At 52.8% G+C, this 22,247-nt stretch overlaps 4 protein-coding genes across 4 annotated transcripts in view; 2 read left to right on the forward strand and 2 right to left on the reverse strand.

Moving 5' to 3' along the window:
* Nucleotides 1–22,247, reverse strand: part of LOC117044871 — a 628,087-nt gene that overhangs the window by 142,858 nt on the left and 462,982 nt on the right. The gene's annotated exons all lie outside the window — the stretch shown is intronic.
* The window catches only part of LOC117044870, an 878,236-nt gene that overhangs the window by 37,048 nt on the left and 818,941 nt on the right, over nt 1–22,247 (forward strand). The window lies entirely within an intron of this gene.
* LOC117044869 (olfactory receptor 51G2-like) lies at nt 4,570–5,544 on the forward strand. Its single transcript, XM_033145646.1, has one exon. The coding sequence runs from the start codon at nt 4,570–4,572 to the stop codon at nt 5,542–5,544; it is 975 nt and encodes a 324-aa protein (XP_033001537.1).
* On the reverse strand, nt 8,895–21,189 carry CDCA8 (cell division cycle associated 8). Its single transcript, XM_033145710.1, has 11 exons — nt 21,116–21,189; nt 19,911–20,020; nt 17,713–17,841; nt 16,625–16,665; nt 16,409–16,484; nt 16,158–16,306; nt 14,661–14,722; nt 14,153–14,239; nt 12,018–12,144; nt 9,980–10,066; nt 8,895–8,954 (listed from the first exon to the last, which is right to left on the reverse strand). The coding sequence occupies exons 2-11, from the start codon at nt 20,002–20,004 to the stop codon at nt 8,910–8,912; spliced, it is 897 nt and encodes a 298-aa protein (XP_033001601.1). The 5' UTR covers nt 20,005–20,020; nt 21,116–21,189; the 3' UTR covers nt 8,895–8,909.

Consider the following 22,247-nt stretch of genomic DNA (forward strand, 5'->3'; position numbering starts at 1 on the left):
CCTCATTTTCTGAATTTCACATGGAAAAATACAGTATGTGTAAGTGTGTGTGTGTAATATAATATTCTACCTATTTACATATATTAAAAAGCATTTGTTTAGATTTTAAATTATTTGCTGCTTGTATTATAATCCTGGGATGTTCTGGCACAACCACGGGTCAAACTAACTGAACCCGGCTACTGTTGGTGAATCGTGTGAACACATTCAGTTTTCATGTGCTAATCTGCGTACTGTTCATATACCTTCCAATTTAGAAATGAAGACTCTCATTTGATCAAAGGGATGGAGCAGTTCCCCTGAACCAGTAGATTCGAATGGCAAGAAAGGAGATCCTTAGTGGCAAAACACTAGGAATAACTTGTTTTAAAATTGTTTTAATTCATTTCTGAAAAGGAAAGAAACAGCAGGGGAAACACAGCCCAGAATAAGTAAGGAGGTAGTACAGGAATACTTGGCTAATTTAGATGTATTCAAGTCTCCAGGGCCAGATGAATTACATCCAAGAGTATTAAAAGAACTGGCAGAGGTGATTTCAGAACCACTGGCAGTAATCTTTGAGAATTCCTGGAGAACAGGCGAAGTGCCAGCAGACTGGAGGAGGGCAAACGTTGTCCCCTAGATAACTGGGCCAAAGCAAACAAAATGAATTTTAACAAGGAGAAATGTAAAGTACTACACTTGGGCAAAAAAATAATAATAACAAAAGAAAGGCACAAATACAGGATGGGTGACACCTGGCTTGAGAGCAGTACATATGAAAAGGATCTAGGAGTCTTGGTAGACCATAAACTTGACATGAGTCAACAGTGTGATGCAGCAGCTAAAAAAGCCAATGCAATTCTGGGCTGCATCAATAGGAGTATAGCATCTAGATCAAGGGAAGTAATAGTACCACTGTATTCCGCTCTGGTCAGACATCACCTGGAATACTGTGTCCAGTTCTGGGCACCACAGTTCAAGAAGGATACTGACAAGCTGGAAGGTGTCCAGAGGAGGGCAACCAAAATGGTCAAAGGCCTGGAAACGATGCCTTATGAGGAACGGCTTAGGGAGCTGGGTATGTTTGGTCTGGAGAAGAGAAGGTTAAGGGGGGATATGATAGCCATGTTCAAATATATAAAAGGATGTCATATAGAGGAGGGTGAATGGTTGTTTTCTGCTGCTCCAGAGAAGCGGACACGGGGCAATGGATTCAAACTACAAAAAAGAAGATTCCACCTAAACATGAGGAAGAACTTCCTGACAGTAAGAGCTGTTCGGCAGTGGAATTTGCTGCCAAGGAGTGTGGTGGAGTCTCCTTCTTTGGAGGTCTTGAAGCGGAGGCTTGACAGCCATCTGTCAGGAATGCTTTGATGGTGTTTCCTGCTTGGCAGGGGGTTGGACTGGATGACCCTCGGGGGTCCCTTCCAACTCGACAGTTCTCTGATTAGATGCCAACCGTTGCCAGCCTGCCAAAGAGGTAAGGTGAAGCAGGCAAGTGCCTCAGGTGGCAGGATCTGCAGGGCAGCAGATCCTGAGGAGGATATTTTTTCCCTCCTTCTTCCTGGATGCTCGCCCCTTCCCTTCTTCCCTAGCGAGGAGGGGGCGTCATTTTGCCATTCACACCAGGTGCCAACATGTCTTGGGATGGCCCTGGGTATCAGCGCTTGGCTTCTGAAAAGTGTGCCTGGAAGGGCTGCAATGATAAACGAATAAATGGAGAACAGGGGGAGCCCATGGTTCCTGCTTTTCGTTGACTTATCATTTTGCTTCCACTTGCCCCCCCCCCCGAGAGCTTTTCTTGCTCACAGGCCTCGGGAAAGGTCCCACGATGTTCCCAGAGCCCAGGAAGCAGCCCTCTCCCTCGCTGGGGGCAGGGGCAGTTCTGGGGGTTCTTGATTTTGCAAGATTTTGGTTTTGTGCACGCAGACAACCCCCCCAAAAAAACCCTCACGTAAGGGGTGGGCCAACTGTACACACGTGGCAGCAGAGGGGGGATGCAATGTCAGAGGAGCAGGAGGAAGAGGAGGACACCTGCGGCAGTGAGGGGCAGGGAAGAGAGCCAGCGGGGGGTTCGCCTCTAGGGGCTAAATGTCCCAGACCACCCTCGCCAGTGGCCATCGAAAGCCCTCTTCTCCATGAACCCTCCATTCCCCTTCTCAAGCCATTCAAGTCGGTGGCCATCCCTGCCTCCAGTGGCAGGGAGTCCCATAGTTTAAGCCAAAGAAGGACTTTCTTTTCTCTGTCCTCACTCTCCCAACATTGCGCAGGAGTTCTGGTGTGTTTCTCCTTCGCTGCCTTTTCTCCAAACCAGAAAAGGCAGCTTGAACGCTTCCGCTCCAAGAGCCCAGGCGCCTCCCCTGCAAATCCCAGGCCCATTAGAGGCCCCCACTCGGGAGATGGTGAAACGGCTTATAAACCCTGCAAGGGGCAGGAGATGAGGCCGTCCCTCCTGGCACAAGATTCCTCCTCCACCTGATCCTCTTGCAAGGATTCGAGTAAGTCACACAGGCTGTGGACAGCCACTTGCACCCACAGGCCGGGGCGGAAAGGACTTGGTGTGTGTTGGGGCTTTGTCCGGGTGAGGCAGGAATGGCCACCAACCTACATGACTTTGAAAGAGGATTGTGGAAGATAAGGCTCTGGATCTGGCCTTTGTCCAGGATGGCTCTGCTCTGCAGAGATGCTTCTGGAGGCCAGTTGTTGGAAGCTGCAGGAGGGCAGAGGGTGCTCAGGTCTTGCTTGAGTGTATCCATCTGGTTGGCCACTGTGAGAAGAGAATGCTGCACCAGATGGGCTCCACTTGGCCTGACCCAGCAAGCTCTTCTTATGGCTGAACTGTGGTCCTCAGTGAGGGTTAGGATTAAAGAGAGCCGTCAGACAAGCCTCTTGGTACGACAAGGACCTTCGCTGGCCACTGACATGTCCTCCTCAGCATCCCAAGAGAAGGAGCTTGGTTGCAGCAGGCTCATGGGTGGCGTATTCCTTCACCTGCCTCACCTGGTCGCCAGGTAGGAGAACGATAGCTGGAGAATTGGGTGTGAGCTGGACGCGGGTGGCGCTGTGGGTTAAACCACAGAGCCTAGGGCTTGCCGATCAGAAAGTTGGCGGTTCAAATCCAAGCGGTGGGATTTTGATTTTGATGAGCTCTAAGCTGTGGTCTAAACCACTGAGCCTAGGGCTTTCCGATCTGAAGGTCGGCGGTTCGAATCCACTCGACGGGGTGAGCTCCCGTTGTTCGGTCCCAGCTCCTGCCCACCTAGCAGTTCGAAAGCACGTCAAAGTGCAAGTAGATAAATAGGTACCTCTTGGGTGAGAAGGTAAACAGCATTTCCGTGCGCTGCTCTGGTTCGCCAGAAGCGGCTTAGTCATGCTGGCCACATGACCCGGAAGCTGTATGCCGCCTTCCTCGGCCATTAATGCGAGATGAGCACCACAACCCCAGAGTTGTCCGTCACTGGACCTAATGGTCAGGGGTCCCTTTATCTTTACCTGGACACACAGAGACCGGCTTGCTCCGTGCTTGGGCGACGCTAGGGGTTCACACTACCCAAGCTAACCAGAGGGAAGAGGGGCATTGTGGGAGGCCAAGGGGCACTGCATCTTTTCCAACTCCTTTTGGAGGAGAGGGGACCAGAACTGTAGGAAGCATTCCAAATGGGATCGCACTGTAGCTTTGCAAAACAGCATCGCGATAGCGCCAGCCCCCCCCCATAATTCCTTTCCTAATAGACCTGCAGAGTCGTTAGAACTTATTTATCCTGTCTCTGCATTTCTTGTTTTCATAATGATGGAACTTGTGGACATCCATTGAAGCTGAACATTGTAAAATTCAGGGCAGAGAGAAAAGGAAGTCGTTCTTCATGGAGCACAGAGTTAAACTGTGGAACTCCCTCCCACAGGAGGCAATGATAGCCCCCAATTTTTTAAAAGAGTATTGGGAAAATTCAAGGAGGGCTATCGATGGCTCCTAGCCAGGCTGGCTCTGCTCTCCGTCCATGGTCAGAGGCAGCGATGCTTCTGAATCCCAGTTGCTGGAAACCGCAGGAGGGGAGAGCTGCTCTTGTGTTCAAATCCTGCTGGCGGGTTTCCCATAATGGGCATCTGTCTGGCCCCTGTGAGAACAGGATGCCTGGAAAAAGGAGACTGAGAGCAGGTACGATAGCCATCTTCAAATATCTCAAGGGCTGTCAGAAGGGGACAAGCTTATTTTCTCCCGCTCTGGAGGGTAGGACTCGCACCTATGGCATCAAGTTACAAGAATGGAGATTTTGTCTAAACATTTTGGGGGAAAAAACAACTTTCTGACAGCAAGAGCTGTTTGACCGTGGAAGGCATGGTGGACTCTCCTTCCTGGGAGGTTTATAAGCAGAGGTTGGATGGCCCCTTGTCTGGGATGCTCAAGCTGTGCTTCCTGCCGGGGGCTGGACTAGAGGACCCCTGAGATCCCCCCCAATTGTGCACTTCCACGATTCTAGGTCTAGATGCACCCCTGGTCTGATCCTGCAGGATTTCCTTAGGAGTGCTCCCCAGCTCCGCCATGTTCCCCCTCTGCTCTAAATCCCCAGGCGCGATGCCAGAGGCACCATGTCCCTCTCCAACTGGACGGAGGGAGAGGAGACTCCGCAGATCTTCATCCTGAGGGACATCCCTGGACTGGGCCCTGCGCACAGCTGGCTGATTCTCCCACTGGGCGCCATGTACCTCGTCTCCTTCGTGGGCAACTCCACCATTCTGGCCGCTGTCCGCGCAGGGCAGGGTCTCTGTGCCCCCATGTACCTCTTCCTGGCCATGCTGGCGCTGGCCGACCTGGCGCTCTCGTCCTCCACGCTGCCCTCCATGCTCAGCATCTTCCTCCTGCGCTCCGGGGCGGTGAGGGCCGAGGCCTGCTTTGCCCAGCTCTTCTTCATCCACACCTTCTCGGTCGCAGAGTCCGCCATCCTGCTGGCCATGGCCTTTGACCGCTTTGTGGCCATCTGGAACCCTCTGAGATACGCCTCCGTCCTGACCGGCTCCGCCATCGGCAAGATGGGCCTGGCCATCGTCCTCCGGGCCGTGATCCTGCACCTGCCTCTGCCCTTCATGCTGCGCAGGCTCAGGTACTGCGGGGTCAAGGCGCTCTCGCAATCCTACTGCGTCCACCCCGACGTCCTCAAGGTGGCCTGTTCGGACACTCGCCCCAACAGCGCTTACGGCCTCTTTGTCCTCCTCTCCACGCTGGGCCTGGACTTCGTCCTCATCCTGCTTTCCTACGGCCTGATCCTGAGGACCGTGTTGAGCATCGCCACCTGGAAGGAGCGCCTGAAGGCCCTCAACACCTGCGTCTCCCACCTCTGTGCCGTTCTCCTCTTCTACACGCCGCTCCTCAGCCTCTCCATGCTGCACAGGTTTGGGAAGAAGAGGAAGGCGTCTCCCCAGGTCTACCTGCTGCTCTCCTACCTGCACTTCCTCCTCCCCCCAGTCCTCAACCCCGTCATCTACAGCGTCAAGACCAAGGAGATACGCAGGAGGGTCCTTGGGATGCTCTGCCGCAAGGGATCGGGAGCCAGGCTCCGACTGTGAGAGGGGTTTGGTCGCGGCGTGGAGGGCACGCTTAATTCAGAGAATTGTAGAGTTGGGAGGGACCCCAATCTAGTCCAACCCCCAGCAAGGCAGGAATCTTCTGCGCAATGTGGGGCTCAAACCCTCTGAGCTATGGAAAACAGACTTGAAATTCCCATCATGTTGTACGCTGAAAGAAAATTATATGAAAATGTTGCTCGGTCCCAGCTCCTGCCCACCCTCCCTGCCCGCAGACTGTCTTGCCAGAGTGGTGCATGCTCTGGTTATCTCCCGCTTGGACTACTGCAATGCGCTCTACGTGGGGCTACCTTTGAAGGTGACCCGGAAACGGCAACTAATCCAGAATGTGGCAGCTAGACTGGTGACTGGGAGCAGCCACCAAGACCATATAAAATCCGGTCCTGAAAGACCTACCGTATTTTTCGCTCCATAAGACACACTTTTTTCCTCCTAAACAGTAAGGGGAAATATCTGTGCGTCTTATGGAGCGAATGGTGGTCCCTGGAGCCGAATTGCCCAGGGGCCAAAAGAGGATCATGCTTTTTATTTTACAAAGAGAAAAGGGGGTGTTGAAAGGACCCCAATCAGCAGCTGATCAGCAAGAGATAGGGAGAGAGATAAGAGTCCCGGCTCCCTTTCAGCCCCGCCCTCCTTTGTTGAATGTGCTGCAGAGGGAGGTTGTTTGTTTCCCCAGCGGCATGGGACTGGCTGATTAGATTATCTGTCTGGAAACTGTAGAAATGGCTCCCTTTCCTTTAAAAGCTGCAGAAATGTGAGTTGAACCCCATAAAAATGGGGCTTTTCCTCTTTGCTTTTCCCCCTTTGCAAAAAAAGCTGCAAAACCTTTAGCTGATCCTCAAAAAAAACAGGGCTTTTAGAGGAGAAAAACCAGAAAAACGTTTTTCTTGTTTCCTCCTCTAAAAATGAGGTGCGCCCTATGGTCCGGTGCGCCCTATGGAGCGAAAAATATGGTAGGTACCGCTCCGGCAGGAAGGTAAACGGCGTTTCCGTGCGCTGCTCTGGTTCGCCAGAAGCGGCTTAGTCATGCTGGCCTCATGACCTGGAAGCTGGACGCCGGCTCCCAGTAACACGAGATGAGCGCCGCAACCCCAGAATCGTCTCCGACTGGACCTAATGGTCAGGGGTCCCTTTACCTTTACCTAAGTTAGCAAGAATGTATAAAACAAGCACAAATACCTGCTGGAAATGTAAAGAAGATGAAGGTACCTTTTAGCATATGTGGTGGTCGTGTAAGGCAATAAAAGCTTTCTGAGAAATGATATATAATGAACTGGGGGGAAATTATTTAAAATAACCTTTTTTTTAAAAAAAAGAAGCAGCTTTTTAAAATTAGGAATTGTAGGTACTGGTATCCCAAAGAAGCAGACAATACTTTTTAATGCAGTGTTATGGAATTCGGGGGGGGGGGGGTGTCACCTAAACGAAGTCTCCTCCCAAGCTGAGCAGCAAGGAACGAATCTATGCCCTCAAGGGAGCCCCTCTAGACAATGTCCCCTTGCCCCTGACACATTGTTACGTGAGCAGTACACAAATTCCCAGAGTCTTGGTTCCACCGCCATCTTGCCACTTTGGTCGAGGGCTTCAAGACTGCTCAGCCTCTGCCATGATCCATCGAGTAGGAAGGCACGGACACAGGAAAACAGCCGACATTCCAGAGGGCAATTGACAGTTAAACACAGGCCATATCTCCTTCCTCTGGACCCACTGAAGGGTGATAGACCTGGCCAGGCAATCCCATTGTTCTATTCCCAGTAACACTCAAGATGAATACATCAGGGCTTACCACTGATTTGCATTTCATTTCCTCCGTGTTAATCTTGTCTACCAGTATATTAATCACATATAACCCTCCCCTTTCCGCCCCTTTCCTGACGTTTCACCTATGTAGTAGTGACATAATTATAACAAGATGCATTGTGGGAACCAGAAAAGTTTTGAAAAGTTCTTGCAACCTATTCCCAGGTGTTGAGTCCTGACTTGAACCTGTTGCGCAATAAACTTTGATCTTTGCTTTTGCTCCGGTTGGGGGCTGGACTCCTTTTTATTTCTCCTCAGGAACCTGCAGGCTTTTTGCCTGGCGGCCAGGTAGCTGAATAGCCTCGTACCCAGATTTGTCTCGTAACAGTGGGCAACAACAGCCGCACGGACCCTACTAGCCCAGAGATGGAAAGAAGAAAGAGTTCCTATCGGAGAGGAATGGCAAATCAAGTTACTAGACTTTGCCGAAATGGCAAACTGAATGAAGGGCTGAAGAACCAAACCACCGCTAAGCTGTGCTGCCCACACCTGATAAATTAGATTAGTTGCCCATTCATTCACAAACCAATTGAGTTTAATCCAGTGATTCCAGTTTTGTTTTTATAATGTTAGCTGCTCTGAGCCCAGCCTCGGCCAGGATACAAATAAATTTATTATTATTATAATTATTATAATTATTTTCCAAAGCCTGGTCACCACTGCTGCCTCCAGAGCCCCCTAGATGATCCTCCTGCCCTCCCAGGGGGTGGGGACTCCCACCCCAGGCCTAAGGGGTTAGGACTTGCTCGATAAAAACAATCTGGACCTTATGAACAAAAACAGGACAACTTTATTCAGCCAATAAACACCAGACACGGCTTTTAAATTAACACAGTAGCTAAGACCTGGCGGAAAACGACAACACACAAGTCAAATATTTCTATACACCAAAACAGAATGGTAAAAGGGGAGGGGGGGGTCTGGTTCAGAGGGATTCAGCAGGAGCCTGCCAAAGGACAGAAATGTTCCAAAATGTGCTTTTCCTTGAGTTGCAAACAATATAACCGTGTAGAAAGACAGAGTGAGAATCCTGTTCTTTACCCAGGGAGGCTCCTGTCCAGCAGCCTCCATCCAATCCCCCCCCCCCAGGGAAACGAGGACGGCCTCTGCCTGGGGACCCTCTGGCTCCAAACAGGAAAGCAAAGAAGATGAAGGAATCTGGCCAGACTGGAGACTCAGAGAAGCCCTGGCGGGGGCGGCAAGAGGGACTCTGACCCCCATCCGTAGGGGAGAGAGGCCCCGTCCTCATCAGCTCCATGCCCGTCCCCCCCGGGAGCAGCCAGGAGCTGGAAGGCGGAGGAAGCACCCCTGCACCCTTCTACCCACCCAGTCAAACTCAAACTCATCGGGGAAAGAAGAGGATGCAGGGAACCGACCTGCGTCTTGCAAGAGAAGAAAGAGAGGGCTTCACTTGGGGGGAATGCTGAGAAAACTTTGGCTGAGATGGGGACTTTTGAAACCCCCCCCTTTTAAATAGGAAGCGGCAGAAGATTCAAATTCTCGGCGTCTTTTAGAGCGGCGGCGCCTGAGCTTCAGCTTCCCGGTCGCTACTTCTTCTGCACGCTGCCGCCGCAGAGCTGCGCAAGTTGAGTCTGGGAGGAGGAAGAAGCAGAGGAAAGTTAAGTGGCAGAACGTCCCTCCCCTCCCACAGAGGCGTTGGAAGGGACCCCCAGGGGTCATCTAGCCCAGCCCCCTGCAATGCAGGAAGGAAAGTGGGCCCTGGATGAGATGCATGGGAGGGCTAGCCCCACAAAAAGGGGACGGCTCCACCGAGTCCAGCACCCTGTCCTCACAGTGGCCAAATGTCCTTGTCAAACCAGGGACCCAGATAGACTGCCCCTGGACCTGGAGGTTCCCCAAGGGCACCAGAAGAGGAGTTTGCTGGATCATGAAGCCCAACACCCCGCCCTCACAGTGGCCAGCCAGATAACTATTATGGGAAAGCTGCAAGCTGGAGCTAAGCATAAGGGCAACTCTCCCGGGACTCATGGTCACATGTCTTGGGGGTGTAAATATGTACAAGTTTTTTTGGGCAAAGGGTCCAGTGGTAGCATGATTATCAATTTACGAAGGGGTGGACGGTTCGCAGGCTATGAAGGTGCTTGCTCACAAATTCATTGACAGCTGCACGAGTTGTTATGGCTAGAAAGTGGAAGGGGAATATAAAATGGAAGGACAGTATAAAGAGGTGTGGGATATAGCTATTCACGATAAATTAACATGTGCTATGAAGGGAATATGCAGGAGAAATGATTTCGAGGAGGTATGGAAGGTGTTTGCAGAGTTTGTCCTGTTAAAAGAGAAATGAGTCAAACAGTCGCAAGAGGTGTTGAAATTTTGGGAGGTTGGACAGTTACAACGGAATGGTCTCGAGGGCGGGGTGCATATTCTTCCAGGGGAGAATCTGCAAACTACTCCCCTCCCCCATCAGGAACGGGCCGGGAGGAAGCCGAGGGCAGGATCCCACCCCCCGCCAACCCTTGCGCTCTTCCAGCTCAAGAGGAGACCCTCTTGTCCCCACTCCAGAGAAGGCAGGAAGGAACCTGGGAAAGGGGATGGGGGGCTTCCAGGCAGGAGGAGCGAGGCGGCCCACCCCCCCCCCCCGGCAGAGACTTACCGATAGTTTCTTCACCCTCCCCAGCACCTCCGAGTCCAAGCGCCGCAGGTCCACCTTGGAGAGCTCGCTGGCTCGGATGCAGACGCTCTGGGAAGGGCAAGAGGAGAATCATAGAATCCTAGAGTTGGAAGAGACCACAAGGGCCATCCAGTCCAACCCCCTGCCAAGCAGGAAACACCATCCAAGCATTCCTGACAGATGGCTGTCAAGCCTCTGTTTAAAGACCTCCAAAGAAGGAGACTCCACCACACTCCTTGGCAGCAAATTCCACTGCTGAACAGCTCTCACTGTCAGGAAGTTCTTCCTAATGTTTAGGTGGAATCTTCTTTCTTGTAGTTTGAATCCATTGCCCCGTGTCCTCTTCTCTGGAGCAGAAAACAACCTTTCACCCTCCTCTATATGACATCCTTTTCTATATTGGTACATGGCTATCATATCACCCCTTAACCTTCTCTTCTCCAGGCTAAACAGACCCAGCTCCCTAAGCCGTTCCTCATACGGCATCGTTTCCAGGCCTTTGACCATTTTGGTTGCCCTCCTCTGGACACGTTCCAGCTTGTCAGTATCCTTCTTGAACTGTGGTGCCCAGAACTGGACACAGTATTCCAGGTGAGGTCTGACCAGAGCAGAATATAGTGGTACCATTACTTCCCTTGATCTAGATGCTATACTCCTATTGATGCAGCCCAGAATTGCATTGGCTTTTTTAGCTGCTGCATCACACTGTTGACTCATGTCAAGTTTGTGGTCTACCAAGACTCCTAGATCCTTTTCACATGTAGAAGAAGAAGAGTTTGGATTTGATATCCCGCTTTTCACTACCCGAAGGAGTCTCAAAGCGGCTCACATTCTCCTTTCCCTTCCTCCCCCACAACAAACACTCTGTGAGGTGAGTGGGGCTGAGAGACTTCAGAGAAGTGTGACTAGCCCAAGGTCACCCAGCAGCTGCTTGTGGAGGAGCGGAGACGCGAACCCGGTTCCCCAGATTACGAGTCTACCACTCTTAACCACTACACCACACTGGCTCTCATGTACTGCTCTCAAGCCAGGTGTCACCCATCCTGTATTTGTGCCTTTCATTTTTTTTATTTATTTTTTTGCCCAAGTGTAGTACTTTGCATTTCTCCTTGTTAAAATTCATCTTGTTTGCTTTGGCCCAGTTGTCTAATTTGTTAAGGTCATTTTGAAGTGTGATCCTGTCCTCTGGGGTATTAGCCACCCCTCCCAATTTGGTGTCATCTGCAAACTTGATCAGGATGCCCTCAAGCCCATCATCCAAGTCATTGATGAAGATGTTAAATAAGACTGGGCCCAAGACAGAACCCTGTGGCACCCCACTAGTCACTTCTCTCCAGCATGAAGAGGAGCCATTGATGAGCACCCTTTGGGTTCGGTCAGTCAGAAGGGAGTTACTCCACGTGGCCGCTTGTAATTTGAGGGGAAAGGCTTCGGAAGGAAGTCTGGCAGGTGCCCCCCCACCCCTGGCTGGTGAGAGATGAATGGCTCCAAGGGGGCGGGATCCGCAGATCCGAAAGAACAAGGTGGGCATGTGCCAAAACGCAGGAACCTAAGAGGAGCCTCTTGGCTGCTGGATCAGGCCCAAGGGGGGGCGTCCATCGTGCCCAGTGTCCCTGTTCCCACAGCGGCCAAATTCCCCTAGGAAGCCAGGTAGACTGCCTCTGGCGCTGGAGGTTCCAGGACGTCAGAAGATGAGCCTGCTGGGGGCTAATCCAGTCCAGAACCCTCTTCCCGCAGAGGCCGGTCAGGTGCCCACTATGGGATCCGAGCGCAGGAGCAAATCTCCCCTCCTGCGGTTTCCCAGCAACTGGGATTCAGAAGCATTCGCCACCTGCGACCGTAGAGTCAGAGCAGAGCCCCTCTGGCCATCGATAGCCCTCTTTACCAGCCGAAGTAGCTTTCGCCGCCCGCTAGGGACCACGATGATCGCCCGGCACCTGTGCCCGCCTCCCCCCCACTTCCGTCTCCCCTGCTCCTGGGCTTCCTGTGCTGCGCTGCGGGGCGCGGATCCGGGCCTTACCTCCCCTCGGCCGGAGGGAATCGTGAGGATGACGTCGCTGCTGTCGGCAAGGGGGCTCCCGTTGGCGGACACGCTGAAGACTCGCTCGTGCGCCGCCGGGGTCCGCAGGCCGGGCGTCTTGAAGATGCTGCAGAGGAACGGATAGACGGAAGGCTGCGTGAGAAGCTCCCCTGGCGCACCCATTGCCAGGGAAGGCAAAACAAAGGCAGCCTCTCTCGTCTCCGCTTGGTGGGGAAAAGGAAACTTGCCTTTGCCTCTCCCACACAGCCTGCAAGAAATTTGGGGCAAGTAGCATCTGATTGGTTGATAGATTTTTTGGGAGGCGGTGTGTGTGTGTGTTATGTGGAACTTTTAATTCTCAGTGCTCCTTGCGCCCCTGAGGGCTTCCGTCACAGGTTTATGGTCCTCTTTCTCCCTCATTTCTTGCAAAGCCACGGCAGCAGACGACACCTGGGCTCAGAGATCGGCACCATTTTTTTTTAATGTTTTATTTCCATTTTTAAAAAGAATATTCTTATACATTCAGATCACCTTTAATTTCCACACCTCTGGGATTACTTGAATCCCTCAGATTCCCCCCCTCCCCGGTTTCCAATTTACCCCTATTTTTATTGCATCCAATTACGTTTTCCTAATCTATTTTATCTCCTTTTTCACCTTAAATCACATTACATTATAAGCGTTACAGTCATATCTCAGGTTGCAAATGCAGCGGGTTATGTTGTTTTGGGTTGCGCTCCGCACCAAACCCAGAAGTACTGGAACGGGTTGCTTCTGGGTTTCGGCGCTTCGCGCATGTGCAGAGGCACCAAATTGCGTCACACGTGTGCGCAGATGCAGTGCTGCGGGATACAAATGGATTACGTCCGCAACCCGAGCGTCCGCTGTATAACAATCCTGCTAACGTTTTTAAGTATCTACAGTGGTACTTAAGATATTCTATAATTTTCCCCCACCCTTGAGTAAATTTCTTATCATCTTGGTGTCTGATCTTCCCGGTCATCTTTGCCATTTCGGCATACTCCATCACCTTGGCTATCCACTCTTTGGTTGGGACTGAGACCGGCTCCCGTTTGCGACTGGGCCAAGTTCAAGGCCTTTCCATTAGCATAGAAAACCCTTAACTGCTTGGGACCAGTTACCTGCGAGACCCCCTCCTTACCCCACAGGCGCCCACACGACCCCTTCAGTCGGCGGAATGGGCCCGGCTCCAGGTGCCACGTAATACCTGCTCTGAATTTGCAAGAACTCAATCGTTTATACGGCAGCACGGAGCCTTCGGAACTCCCTGCCTCTTGAGATCAAGCAGGTGCCTCCCCGCTACCTTTTCCAGCACCTGCTAAGAACATCTCTGTAAATTTCATGAAATACCGTATTTTTCGCTCCATAGGGCACACCAGACCATAGGGCGCACCTCGTTTTTAGAGGAGGAAACAAGAACAATTTTTTTTTTCTGGTTTTCCTCCTCTAAAAGCCCTGGTTTTTTTGAGGATCAGCTAAAAGGTTTATAGCTTTTTTTTGCAAAGGGAAAAGCCCTGGTGGTTTTTTTTTTTTTTTTTGAGGATCAGCTAAAGGTTTTGCAGCTTTTTTGCAAAAGCAGAAAAGCAAAGCTCCTTTTGCAAAGGGGGAAAAGCTCTGTTTTTATGGGGTTCAACTCACATTTTTGCAGCTTCTAAAGGAAAGGGAGCCTTTTCTACAGTTTCCAGACAGATAATCTTATCAGCCAGTCCCATGTCGCTGGGGAAACAAACAACCTCCCTCTGCAGCACATTCAACAAAGGAGGGTGGGGCTGAAAGGGAGCCGGGACTCTTATCTCTCTCCCGATCTCTTGCTGATCAGCTGCTGAGCGGGGTCCTTTCAACACCCCCTTTTCTCTTTGTAAAGTAAAAAGCATGATCCTCTTTTGGCCCCTGGGCAATTCAGCTCCAGGTACCACCATTCGCTCCATAAGACGCACAGATATTTCCCCTTACTTTTTAAGAAGGAAAAAAGTGCGTCCTACGGAGCGAAAAATAAGGTAAATGTTAAACAAGCCAAGGAGGCCCCCCACCTGGAGCCTCGGCCGCAGCAGCTCTCAGAGCATGGTCCCTGCCAATGCACACACAGGTCCCAGGTGGGCAGGGAGGGGGCTCACCTGGGGTCAAACTTGGGAGTGGGCGCCACCACCACGCCCTGTTGGGTCGCCTGTCTGGCCGGGGTGACAAACTTCACTTTGCTTCCCCTGTTAAAAAGAATTAGAAGAGAACCATGGGTATGCAAAATTGCAAGAGGAGCCCAACCGCTGCATCGGGGCCATGGACCACCGCCCCACTTTTCCGGACCCTAAACCAGGACGTGCGTCTTCTGGGCACCGTGTGAGATCATCGCCCTGAAAGAGCGCAACACCCAAACCGGCCGCCGCGATCTCGTGCGAGGAAACAGAATGTCCCCTTTCCCGGGGCGCTTGGAAGGTGCGCAAGAGAAACGCTCTCTGCTCCTGCGCTTCCCAGACAGCGGCATCCGGAAGAATCGCTGCCTCCAGCCGGGGAGCCACCAGGGCCGGGGGCCTTCGAGAGCATCGAGGCCGGAGGTCCTGAAAGCGACCCCACAGCCGGGACGAGGAGGGAGCCACCTGCCCAACCCAACCCCACACCTGCCCTTACCTTTTGCTGAAGCGAGTAGACCTGGCCGACGGAGGCCTGGGCTTCCGGGCGGACGGCTTTGCCTGAAACACAGAAGCTGCAAATTTACCGCATGTATCCTACTCACAGAGAATTATATGAAAATGATGTGCTGGGTGCGAGTGGCGCATGCCAGAACCACGGAATGGACCCCGCGGGGGCCGCTAGCCCAGGCTGCTGAAAAGCAGGAGTCAAGAGGTGCGGGTGGTGGGGGACGTGTCACAGGGTGCATGTGGGTGGCCCCCACCCTGACAGCTGCTGGTCATCCAGTCCAGCTCCCAGCAATGCAGGGATCCAGAGGGGGGGGGCACACCCTTTTGCACTCCAGCAGCCCCCACCCCCCACGTGCCTCTTGCCGCCCCCCCTAGAATTGCAGAATGGAAAGGGAACCCCGAGGGTCATTTTGAGGCTCCTTCTTCAAAATACAAAGCAGCACAGAAAGACGAGTAACGGCAAGAACGAGAACGAGTGTTTGAAATCGCGGGTCCCACTGCGACCACGGGGAGATTTCGAGGCCCCAGGCTGGCAGCCACAGTTTACAAACCTCTGCCTTAAGGCCCTAGTTAATGCCGTTTCCGTTTCCCCGCTTGAGCTTCTCCTCCTTGCATCCCGGGGTGAGGGAATCGTTGAGAGAGGACGTTACAGTCAAGCAATGTAGCTGAGACAGTAGGAATGTGGCTTGGGAGGGGACCCCCAAGGCCCATCTAGTCCAACCCCCTGGCAAATACAACCTAGGTTTAAGGTGCCATTTGGCTCCTAGCTTATACAGTCAAACCTCGGGTTGCGTTCGCTGCGGGTTACGCGATTCCGGGTTGCACTCTGCGCCGAACCCAGAACAGGTTACTTCGGGGTTTTGGCGTGCACGCATGCGCAGAAGCGCCGAATCATGCCGCGCACATGTGCAGATACGGCGCTTCAGGTTGCGGGCTTTTTATGTTGCGAATGGGCCTCCGGAACAGATCCCGTTCGCCACCAGAGGTACCACTGTACAGGTGAAACTCGAAAAATTAGATTATCGTGGAAAAGTCAATTATTGTAAGCATTTGTTTTCATTAGCTACTGGAGTTGAATATATGAGATAGACTCGTGACATGCAAAGCGAGATATGTCAAGCCTTTGCTTGTTATAATTGTGATGATTATGGCGTACAGCTGGTGAAAACCCCAAAGTTGAGATTGTTAATTTGGGGTTCTCATCAGCTGTACGCCATAATCATCCCAATTATAACAAATAAAGACTCGACACATCTCGCTTTGCATGTCATGAGTCTATCGCATATATTAGTTTCACCTTTTAAGTTGAATTACTGAAAGAAATGAACCTTTTCCCGACATTCTAATTTTTCGAGTTTCACCTGTATATCTCAGTTCCTTGGGATCCTCTCCAACCCCACAATTCCATGGAGTTGTTTTCAAAGTCTCGCGGGTGTCGGCAGGTATGTTGGTGTGCCTCCCCCCCCCCTGGCCGCCTGAGCCTCACCTTCCCTTCTTTTTTTGGAAGAGCCTCGCTTCCCGGCTGGGCTGCCGCAGGATCCTCGCTCTGCTGCCTGGACCTCTTTCCCGCAGGCAGAGGAGAAGACGGCCCCGATTCCTCGCCGATGGTCTCCGCGGCCTGGCGGGCTCTCTTGGCTGGGAGACATCCAAAACACAAGAGGCACACGGAGGGTGAGCCGCCATTCGCCAGAGGAGACTGCTCTGGCCCCCCAGCCCCCAAGGCGGCCCTTCACTGACCTTTCCGGACCGTTTTGAGAGGGGTCTGAATAGCTTCAGAGGCCAGTTTGTTGATCTCCAGCATGTCCAAGTCCACCTGAGAAAACAGACAGAAGGCTTGTGTAGCACACTGGAAAGAAGGGAGGGACGGAGGGAGGGATGTTTTGTGGAGGAAGCAGTCGGGGGGGGGGGGACATTGCAAGCTCCACCTGGAAATTGGAGAGGGGGGGCACCTACCGAGACGGCTTTCTCCAGGACTTGCTCGCATCCTGCCACACCTAGAGAGAAAGCAAGTGCCGTGATCAGAACAAAACCGGAAACCAACCACAGGAGAAAGAACAGCGGCAGCTTTATACTCCGCGAGGGAAGGAGGAGGTGAGCAACCAGCCGCGGGGGGGGGGGGGATTTCTCAGTGCCACATGCCACGCGGTAGGGATCCGGATAAGAGCTGCCCCTTGCCTGTGTTGCAGAGTGGCCTCCGCCAGGAGCTTACAGGGCCTGCGCTGTCCATCACATTGATAACCCGCCTTTTCACCCAAGCAGCTCCGGCGTTTGACCCTCACAACGACCCCGCGAGGTCTCAGGTTCAGCTGAGCAAAAGGCCCAGGTGGGGATTTGAACTCGGCTCTCTCCCAGGTCCTAGCCACTAGGAAATACTGCCTCTCCCACACAGGGACATTCTCCCAGCAGAGATTCGGCAGAGGCCCCCTCGCTGCCAACTTCCAGACGCCTCCGTTTTTGAGCCGGCAGGTCTTTGCGGCTGTTCCGTGTTTTGATCGGTTGCCTGAACGTTTGTCTGCATTCGTTTGCTTTATTTTAATCGATGCTTTCTAGTCCAAAAGTAGGTTGGATGTGGCAGTACAGAAAGAATAATAATAATTTTAATAATAATTTATTATTTATACCCCGCCCATCTGGCTGGGTCTCCCCGGCCACTCTGGGTGGCGGCCTCCAACAAATACAATACAAAGTCACAAATTAAAAACTTCCCTCTAAATAAATGAGGGCAAGTTGCTTTTCATTGGCCTCGGGGGGAGACAATGGAACAGTGCGCCTTGGGGGGGGGGAGCCAAAATGAGTGCGCCAACTTTACTTTAGAGACATTCAAAGAGGGCTAGAAATATATTTCTCCTTCTCCTCCTCCTGCTCCCCAAAGCTTCCTTCCCTCTTTGCTTTGCTCTTGCGCAGACCAGATCTTCTGCGAAAGCTTCGGACGTTTGGGACCCCTGGAAGCACCTCCAGGCCACAAGACCCCGGGAACTCTCCCCCCAACCAAGCTCCCCCCCCTCCCATTCAGACGCCTAGTGAGTTTCAGAGCAAAATACCGTAGAAGCTGAGCCAGTTGATGTCCCTCAGGGCCACAGGGAGGCAGACCATCTCCATGTTGTACATGTTGTCGATTTCCTTCAGGAGAACCTCTTCTTCCATCCGGATGCGCTCGATGCGCAACTTGACTGGGAAGGAAGCAGGGAAGAGGCACGAGGAAGAGAGGGGCTCCGGATCCGCAAGGGGGGCCTGCCTCCTCCTCCTCTCCCGGTGGGCTGCCGGCTGCCCTCAACGGGGAACCAGAAAGCAAGATCTGAAAGCAAGAGCAGCCCTCTCCCCACACCGCCCCATGGTTTGCAGGCAACTGGCTTTCAGGAGCAGAGCCCTCAATAGCCCTCCCCTCCTGCAAGGATTTCTTTCAAAGCCATCTAAGTTGATGGCGAGCACTGCCTCCTGTGGGAGGGAGTTCCACGGTTTAACTCTCTGTCCTGAATCTCCCAACATGGCAGCTCCATGGGATGCCATTGTTGCAGTATTTCCCCACACAAGTTACATAAGCACCACACACAGTTTCCCTGAACCTTACACCCTTTATTGCATGAGGCCGTCCTCGTAAATAAGAGGAAAATAGGCCCGAAGATCCCGTCTCTTCTCCTTCCGTGGATCCCATTCATTCATAAAAAATGGCGGTTCTAAATAGCGCCCCTGGTGGCCAGCCCGCTGGTACTGCAGGCTCTCTGCTTTGACAGCTCTGACAAGGTGCAAATACATTGTTTCCGTTTTCAATCGACCGTGACTGATCCAATCACAAATGTATCAATTCCTTTATACAATGTTTCCGCTCTATTTCTATGTACTTTTGGACCTTTTTCTGACTTGTGTATGACTCCCTGCCACCGGTAACCAGCAGGGCTAGCTCAGGGCTGCCTCCTCCATATTGTTCACCCTCCTCCATAATCCTCGAAGCGTGACCCCACGTCCGCAGGAAGACAGGATTTTCCCGCCTCAACTCTGCCAGACATGGAAATCTGTTTAATAAAGGACTGCCTCTTCAGAGTGGATTCCACTCAATGGGACTGTGCTTGGCCCTACCCTAGGGCAATATCACCTTTTGTCTTCTTGTGCCTCACTACCTGGAGGGGGTAGCCCAGGTGTGAAACCACTCAGGTTTCTGCTCCTAGCCCCTCCCGTCCTGGAAATCTTTAATGTAGTCTGATGTAATTTGGGGGTGTATCTATGTGGGAAGGGGGGAAGGCAATAAAAGTCGGGGGCACTTCCTTCTCGGGGCTTCCATCTTTCCTTCGTGCTGAGGAGTGGGAGCCCTGTCGCGACAGTAATTTCTCCAATAAAGACCAAGCCTACTGGCTGCTTTTTGCTCCTAACTTTGGCGGTGGTCTCCAGTTTTTGCCCAAGGGAGCCCTCAAACTGCTGCGTTATCACCATGCAGTTATAAATTTTAACAGCAACAACAACAACACTTTATTATGCTCTGGGCGGCTCCCAACAGAATATTAAAAATAATAATCAGAACCGGTGAAGGTCCTGTGTGAGTGCCTGGAGGCGGTTGGAGGATGGATGGCGGCTAACAGATTGAGGTTGAATCCTTACAAGACAGAAGTACTGTTTTTTGGGGGCGGGCAGGTGTGTGGGGGACTCCCTGGTCCTGAATGGGATAACTGTGCCCCTGAAGGACCAGGTGCGCAGCCTGGGACTCACAGCTGTCCATGGAGGCGCAGGTTAATTCTGTGTCCAGGGCGGCTGTCTACCAGCTCCATCTGGTACGCAGGATGAGACCCTCCCTACCCACAAACTGTCTCACCAGAGTGGTGCATGCTCTTGTTATCTCCTGCTTGGACTACTGCAATGCGCTCTATGTGGGGCTACCTTTGAAGATGACCCAGAAACTGCAATTAATCCAGAATGCGGCAGCTAGACTGGGGACTGGCAGTGGCCGCCGAGACCACATAACACCGGTCCTGAAAGACCTACATTGGCTCCCAGGACGTTTCCGAGCACAATTCAAAGTGTCGGTGCTGACCTTTAAAGCCCTAAACGGCCTCGGTCCTGTATACCTGAAGGAGCATCTCCACCCCCATCATTTAGCGGGACACTGAGGTCCAGCTCCGAGGGCCTTCTGGAGGTTTACTCAATGTAAGAAGTGCGTATAATGGCATCACGAGAGCGACAGTTTCATTTGGCATGAAGCTGAGAGCAGAAGGAGCAGCCCTGCGTCCGGCGAGTAAGTGAGCAGTTTTACCTCCCCAGTTAAAATCCTTGATGAACGCATCCATCTTTTTGCTCTTGACCGAGTTCTTGTTGGCGGCCCTCGAGTTTTTCTTCTTCGCAGGCATGGCGAGGAGATGAGTTCTAGGGGGAGAGACCGGGAAACAAAACGTTGTCCGAGAAGGGGCAGAGCTGGGCTAAATCAGCCCCCAGCTCAAGAGGGCTAAACCACCCAGGTAAACATGGGCAGGATCTGAAGAACACTGGTAATTTTAGAAATAGTACAGGAAATTTGAGGTAAGGAAATAATTTGGAGTATTTATATTAACTGAATGAAGTAATAGGGAACTGAATGAAGTAATAAGGTACTGAATGAAGTAATAAGGAAGGGTGTGGAAATAAAAGGTATAAAATTAGGAAAAAATTCATACAAACTTAGGGCCTTTGCCGACGATACGTTAATAACAGTAGAGGAGCCAAAAGACAGTGTACAGAAATTACTGATGAGGATGGATGAATATGGCAAAGTGGCGGGGCTCAAAGTGAGTAAGGAGAAAACAAAGATATTGACCAAACATTTAGATGAACAAGGGGGAAAAGCAGGGATTATCCTTTCCCTTGGAAGATGAACATGCAACCAGCAGCAATGGTGATATTGATAAGGACCAAATCTTGCGGGCGTGCTACTTCAACTGCGCCCCCCCCCCGACTTCGCCAGGGTCTCTCCCTGAGGGTTCAGAGAGCCCAGGAACAAAGGGCCTCTTCCCCACCATCTCCCGCAGCAGGATCCAACCACCACGGACAAGGTGTGGCGAGATCCAGGGGCGCCCCTGTCCCTCTTGCCCACATGGCCCTCGGCCCCTTGCTTGGCTCTTCCCGGCGGGTCTCGTTCCCCTCTGGCCACCCCGAGTCGGGTCCCTTGTCACGTCTGAACAGCTGGGCTTGGCAGCGGGGGGGGGGGCGGGATGCTGAGGACGCATCAGGAGGATTTCGGAGTCCCTGCTCCACCCAGGCCAGGAGCCAGGTGTGTGTCCCCCCCCATCCTGCAACCACAGGACATTATTATTATTATTATTATTATTATTATTATTATTATTATTATTATTATTATTTTGCCCCCGGATGTTTTTAAATAAGCTTTTTATGCGCGGGATATCCCCCCCCCCAAGACACACACACTCTGGGGATACATACGGGGGCTAAATTGGGGGGCTCAGTTGGGGAACCACCGCCTCTTACCTGCCTCTTTCTCCTCCGCGAGCCGCGCTCCTCCGCCTCCCCGGTTCAAACTTGGGCGCCTCCGACGCCGCAGCCAATCAGCGCGGCTCGAACCCCGGCCCGGCCAATGGGGAGGCGAGGCGGAAGAGCGGCCGCGCCGACTCCGGGCGGGAAGACTACGTTTCCCGGCATGCCTCCGCGACGGGGACGGCGGCTGCGCGCTTAGAGCGCCTCTGGCGGCCAGGTCGGGAGCCGCCGCTGCCGCGCGGCGAGGCAAACGGGGCGAAGGCGGGCGCCTCGGGGCAGAGACCTCCGCGCGATCGTCGCCGGCTCCTCTTGGGCTGGTGGGGGGAAGGAAGAGGGGGGTTATTTTCCCCATCCCTCTATCTCTCTCCAGGCGCCCCGAAGGCCTCCCGCAGAAGCGGAGTACCTCCGTTTACACGGAGACTCCGGAGCGGCTGCGCAGGGGAAGCGGAGCCGCGCGGTGGTTCCCTCCCAGGAGGGCGACCTGTGAGAACAGAATGGTCTAGGTGGCCTGATCCAGCCGGCTCTTCTTTCGTCCTTATAGAACCTCCAGGTCCAGAGGCAGTCTATCTGGATTCCTAGGTTCATAGGGGTAGCTGACCGCTGTATGGAGAAGATGCCAGACTGGACGGGCCATGACTGGGAGAGGCTGCATTTGGTGGGCCTGCAGTGGGGCTTGCTTGCTTTGGGGGGTCACAGAAGGGCAGATTTGGCAGGGGTCCCAAGAGTCATCGAGTCCAACCCCCTGCAGTGCAGGATCCCCAGCTATGAACTGAAATGCACCCAGAGGGCCTGCGGGGTGTGGGGAGGGGGCTGTATCTCCAGAGCAGAAATGCTGCAGAGTAACAGCACATGAAGCGGATGTGATCCTGGTGGGTGACCAGCGAGGCAGAAGGGCAAAGTAAAGGAGCTGGGTGGGAATCTTCTTCCAGGGCTGCTCGAACCTCTCCAAAGTCTGCCACTTACAGGACCTGGGCTTTGCCCTGAGGATTTCGCAGCCTGCCCTGCCCTTCGCTTGCCACTGGGTGCTGCTGCTGTGCTGCTCTCTCAGGCCTCAGGCTGGCACCCCACCACAACCCACACAGAGCCCCCTCCTCTCCTGGCTGGTGCCACCCGTTCCTGGTGCCAG

The sequence above is a fragment of the Lacerta agilis genome, chromosome 4 (assembly GCF_009819535.1).
Source record: "Lacerta agilis isolate rLacAgi1 chromosome 4, rLacAgi1.pri, whole genome shotgun sequence".
Lineage (NCBI taxonomy): Eukaryota > Metazoa > Chordata > Lepidosauria > Squamata > Lacertidae > Lacerta > Lacerta agilis.

Excerpts from the sequence above, each read along its gene's own strand:
- LOC117044869 (XM_033145646.1), top strand. The coding sequence starts at position 4,570 with ATGTCCCTCTCCAACTGGACGGAGGGAGAGGAGACTCCGCAGATCTTC.
- CDCA8 (XM_033145710.1), bottom strand. The coding sequence starts at position 20,004 with ATGCCTGCGAAGAAGAAAAACTCGAGGGCCGCCAACAAGAACTCGGTC. Across the intron at positions 12,145-14,152 it reads ACTCCCAAGTTTGACCCCAG|CATCTTCAAGACGCCCGGCC; the intron begins GTGAGCCCCCTC and ends GTTCCTCTGCAG. Across the intron at positions 10,067-12,017 it reads TTCCCTCCGGCCGAGGGGAG|AGCGTCTGCATCCGAGCCAG; the intron begins GTAAGGCCCGGA and ends TGCCCTTCCCAG.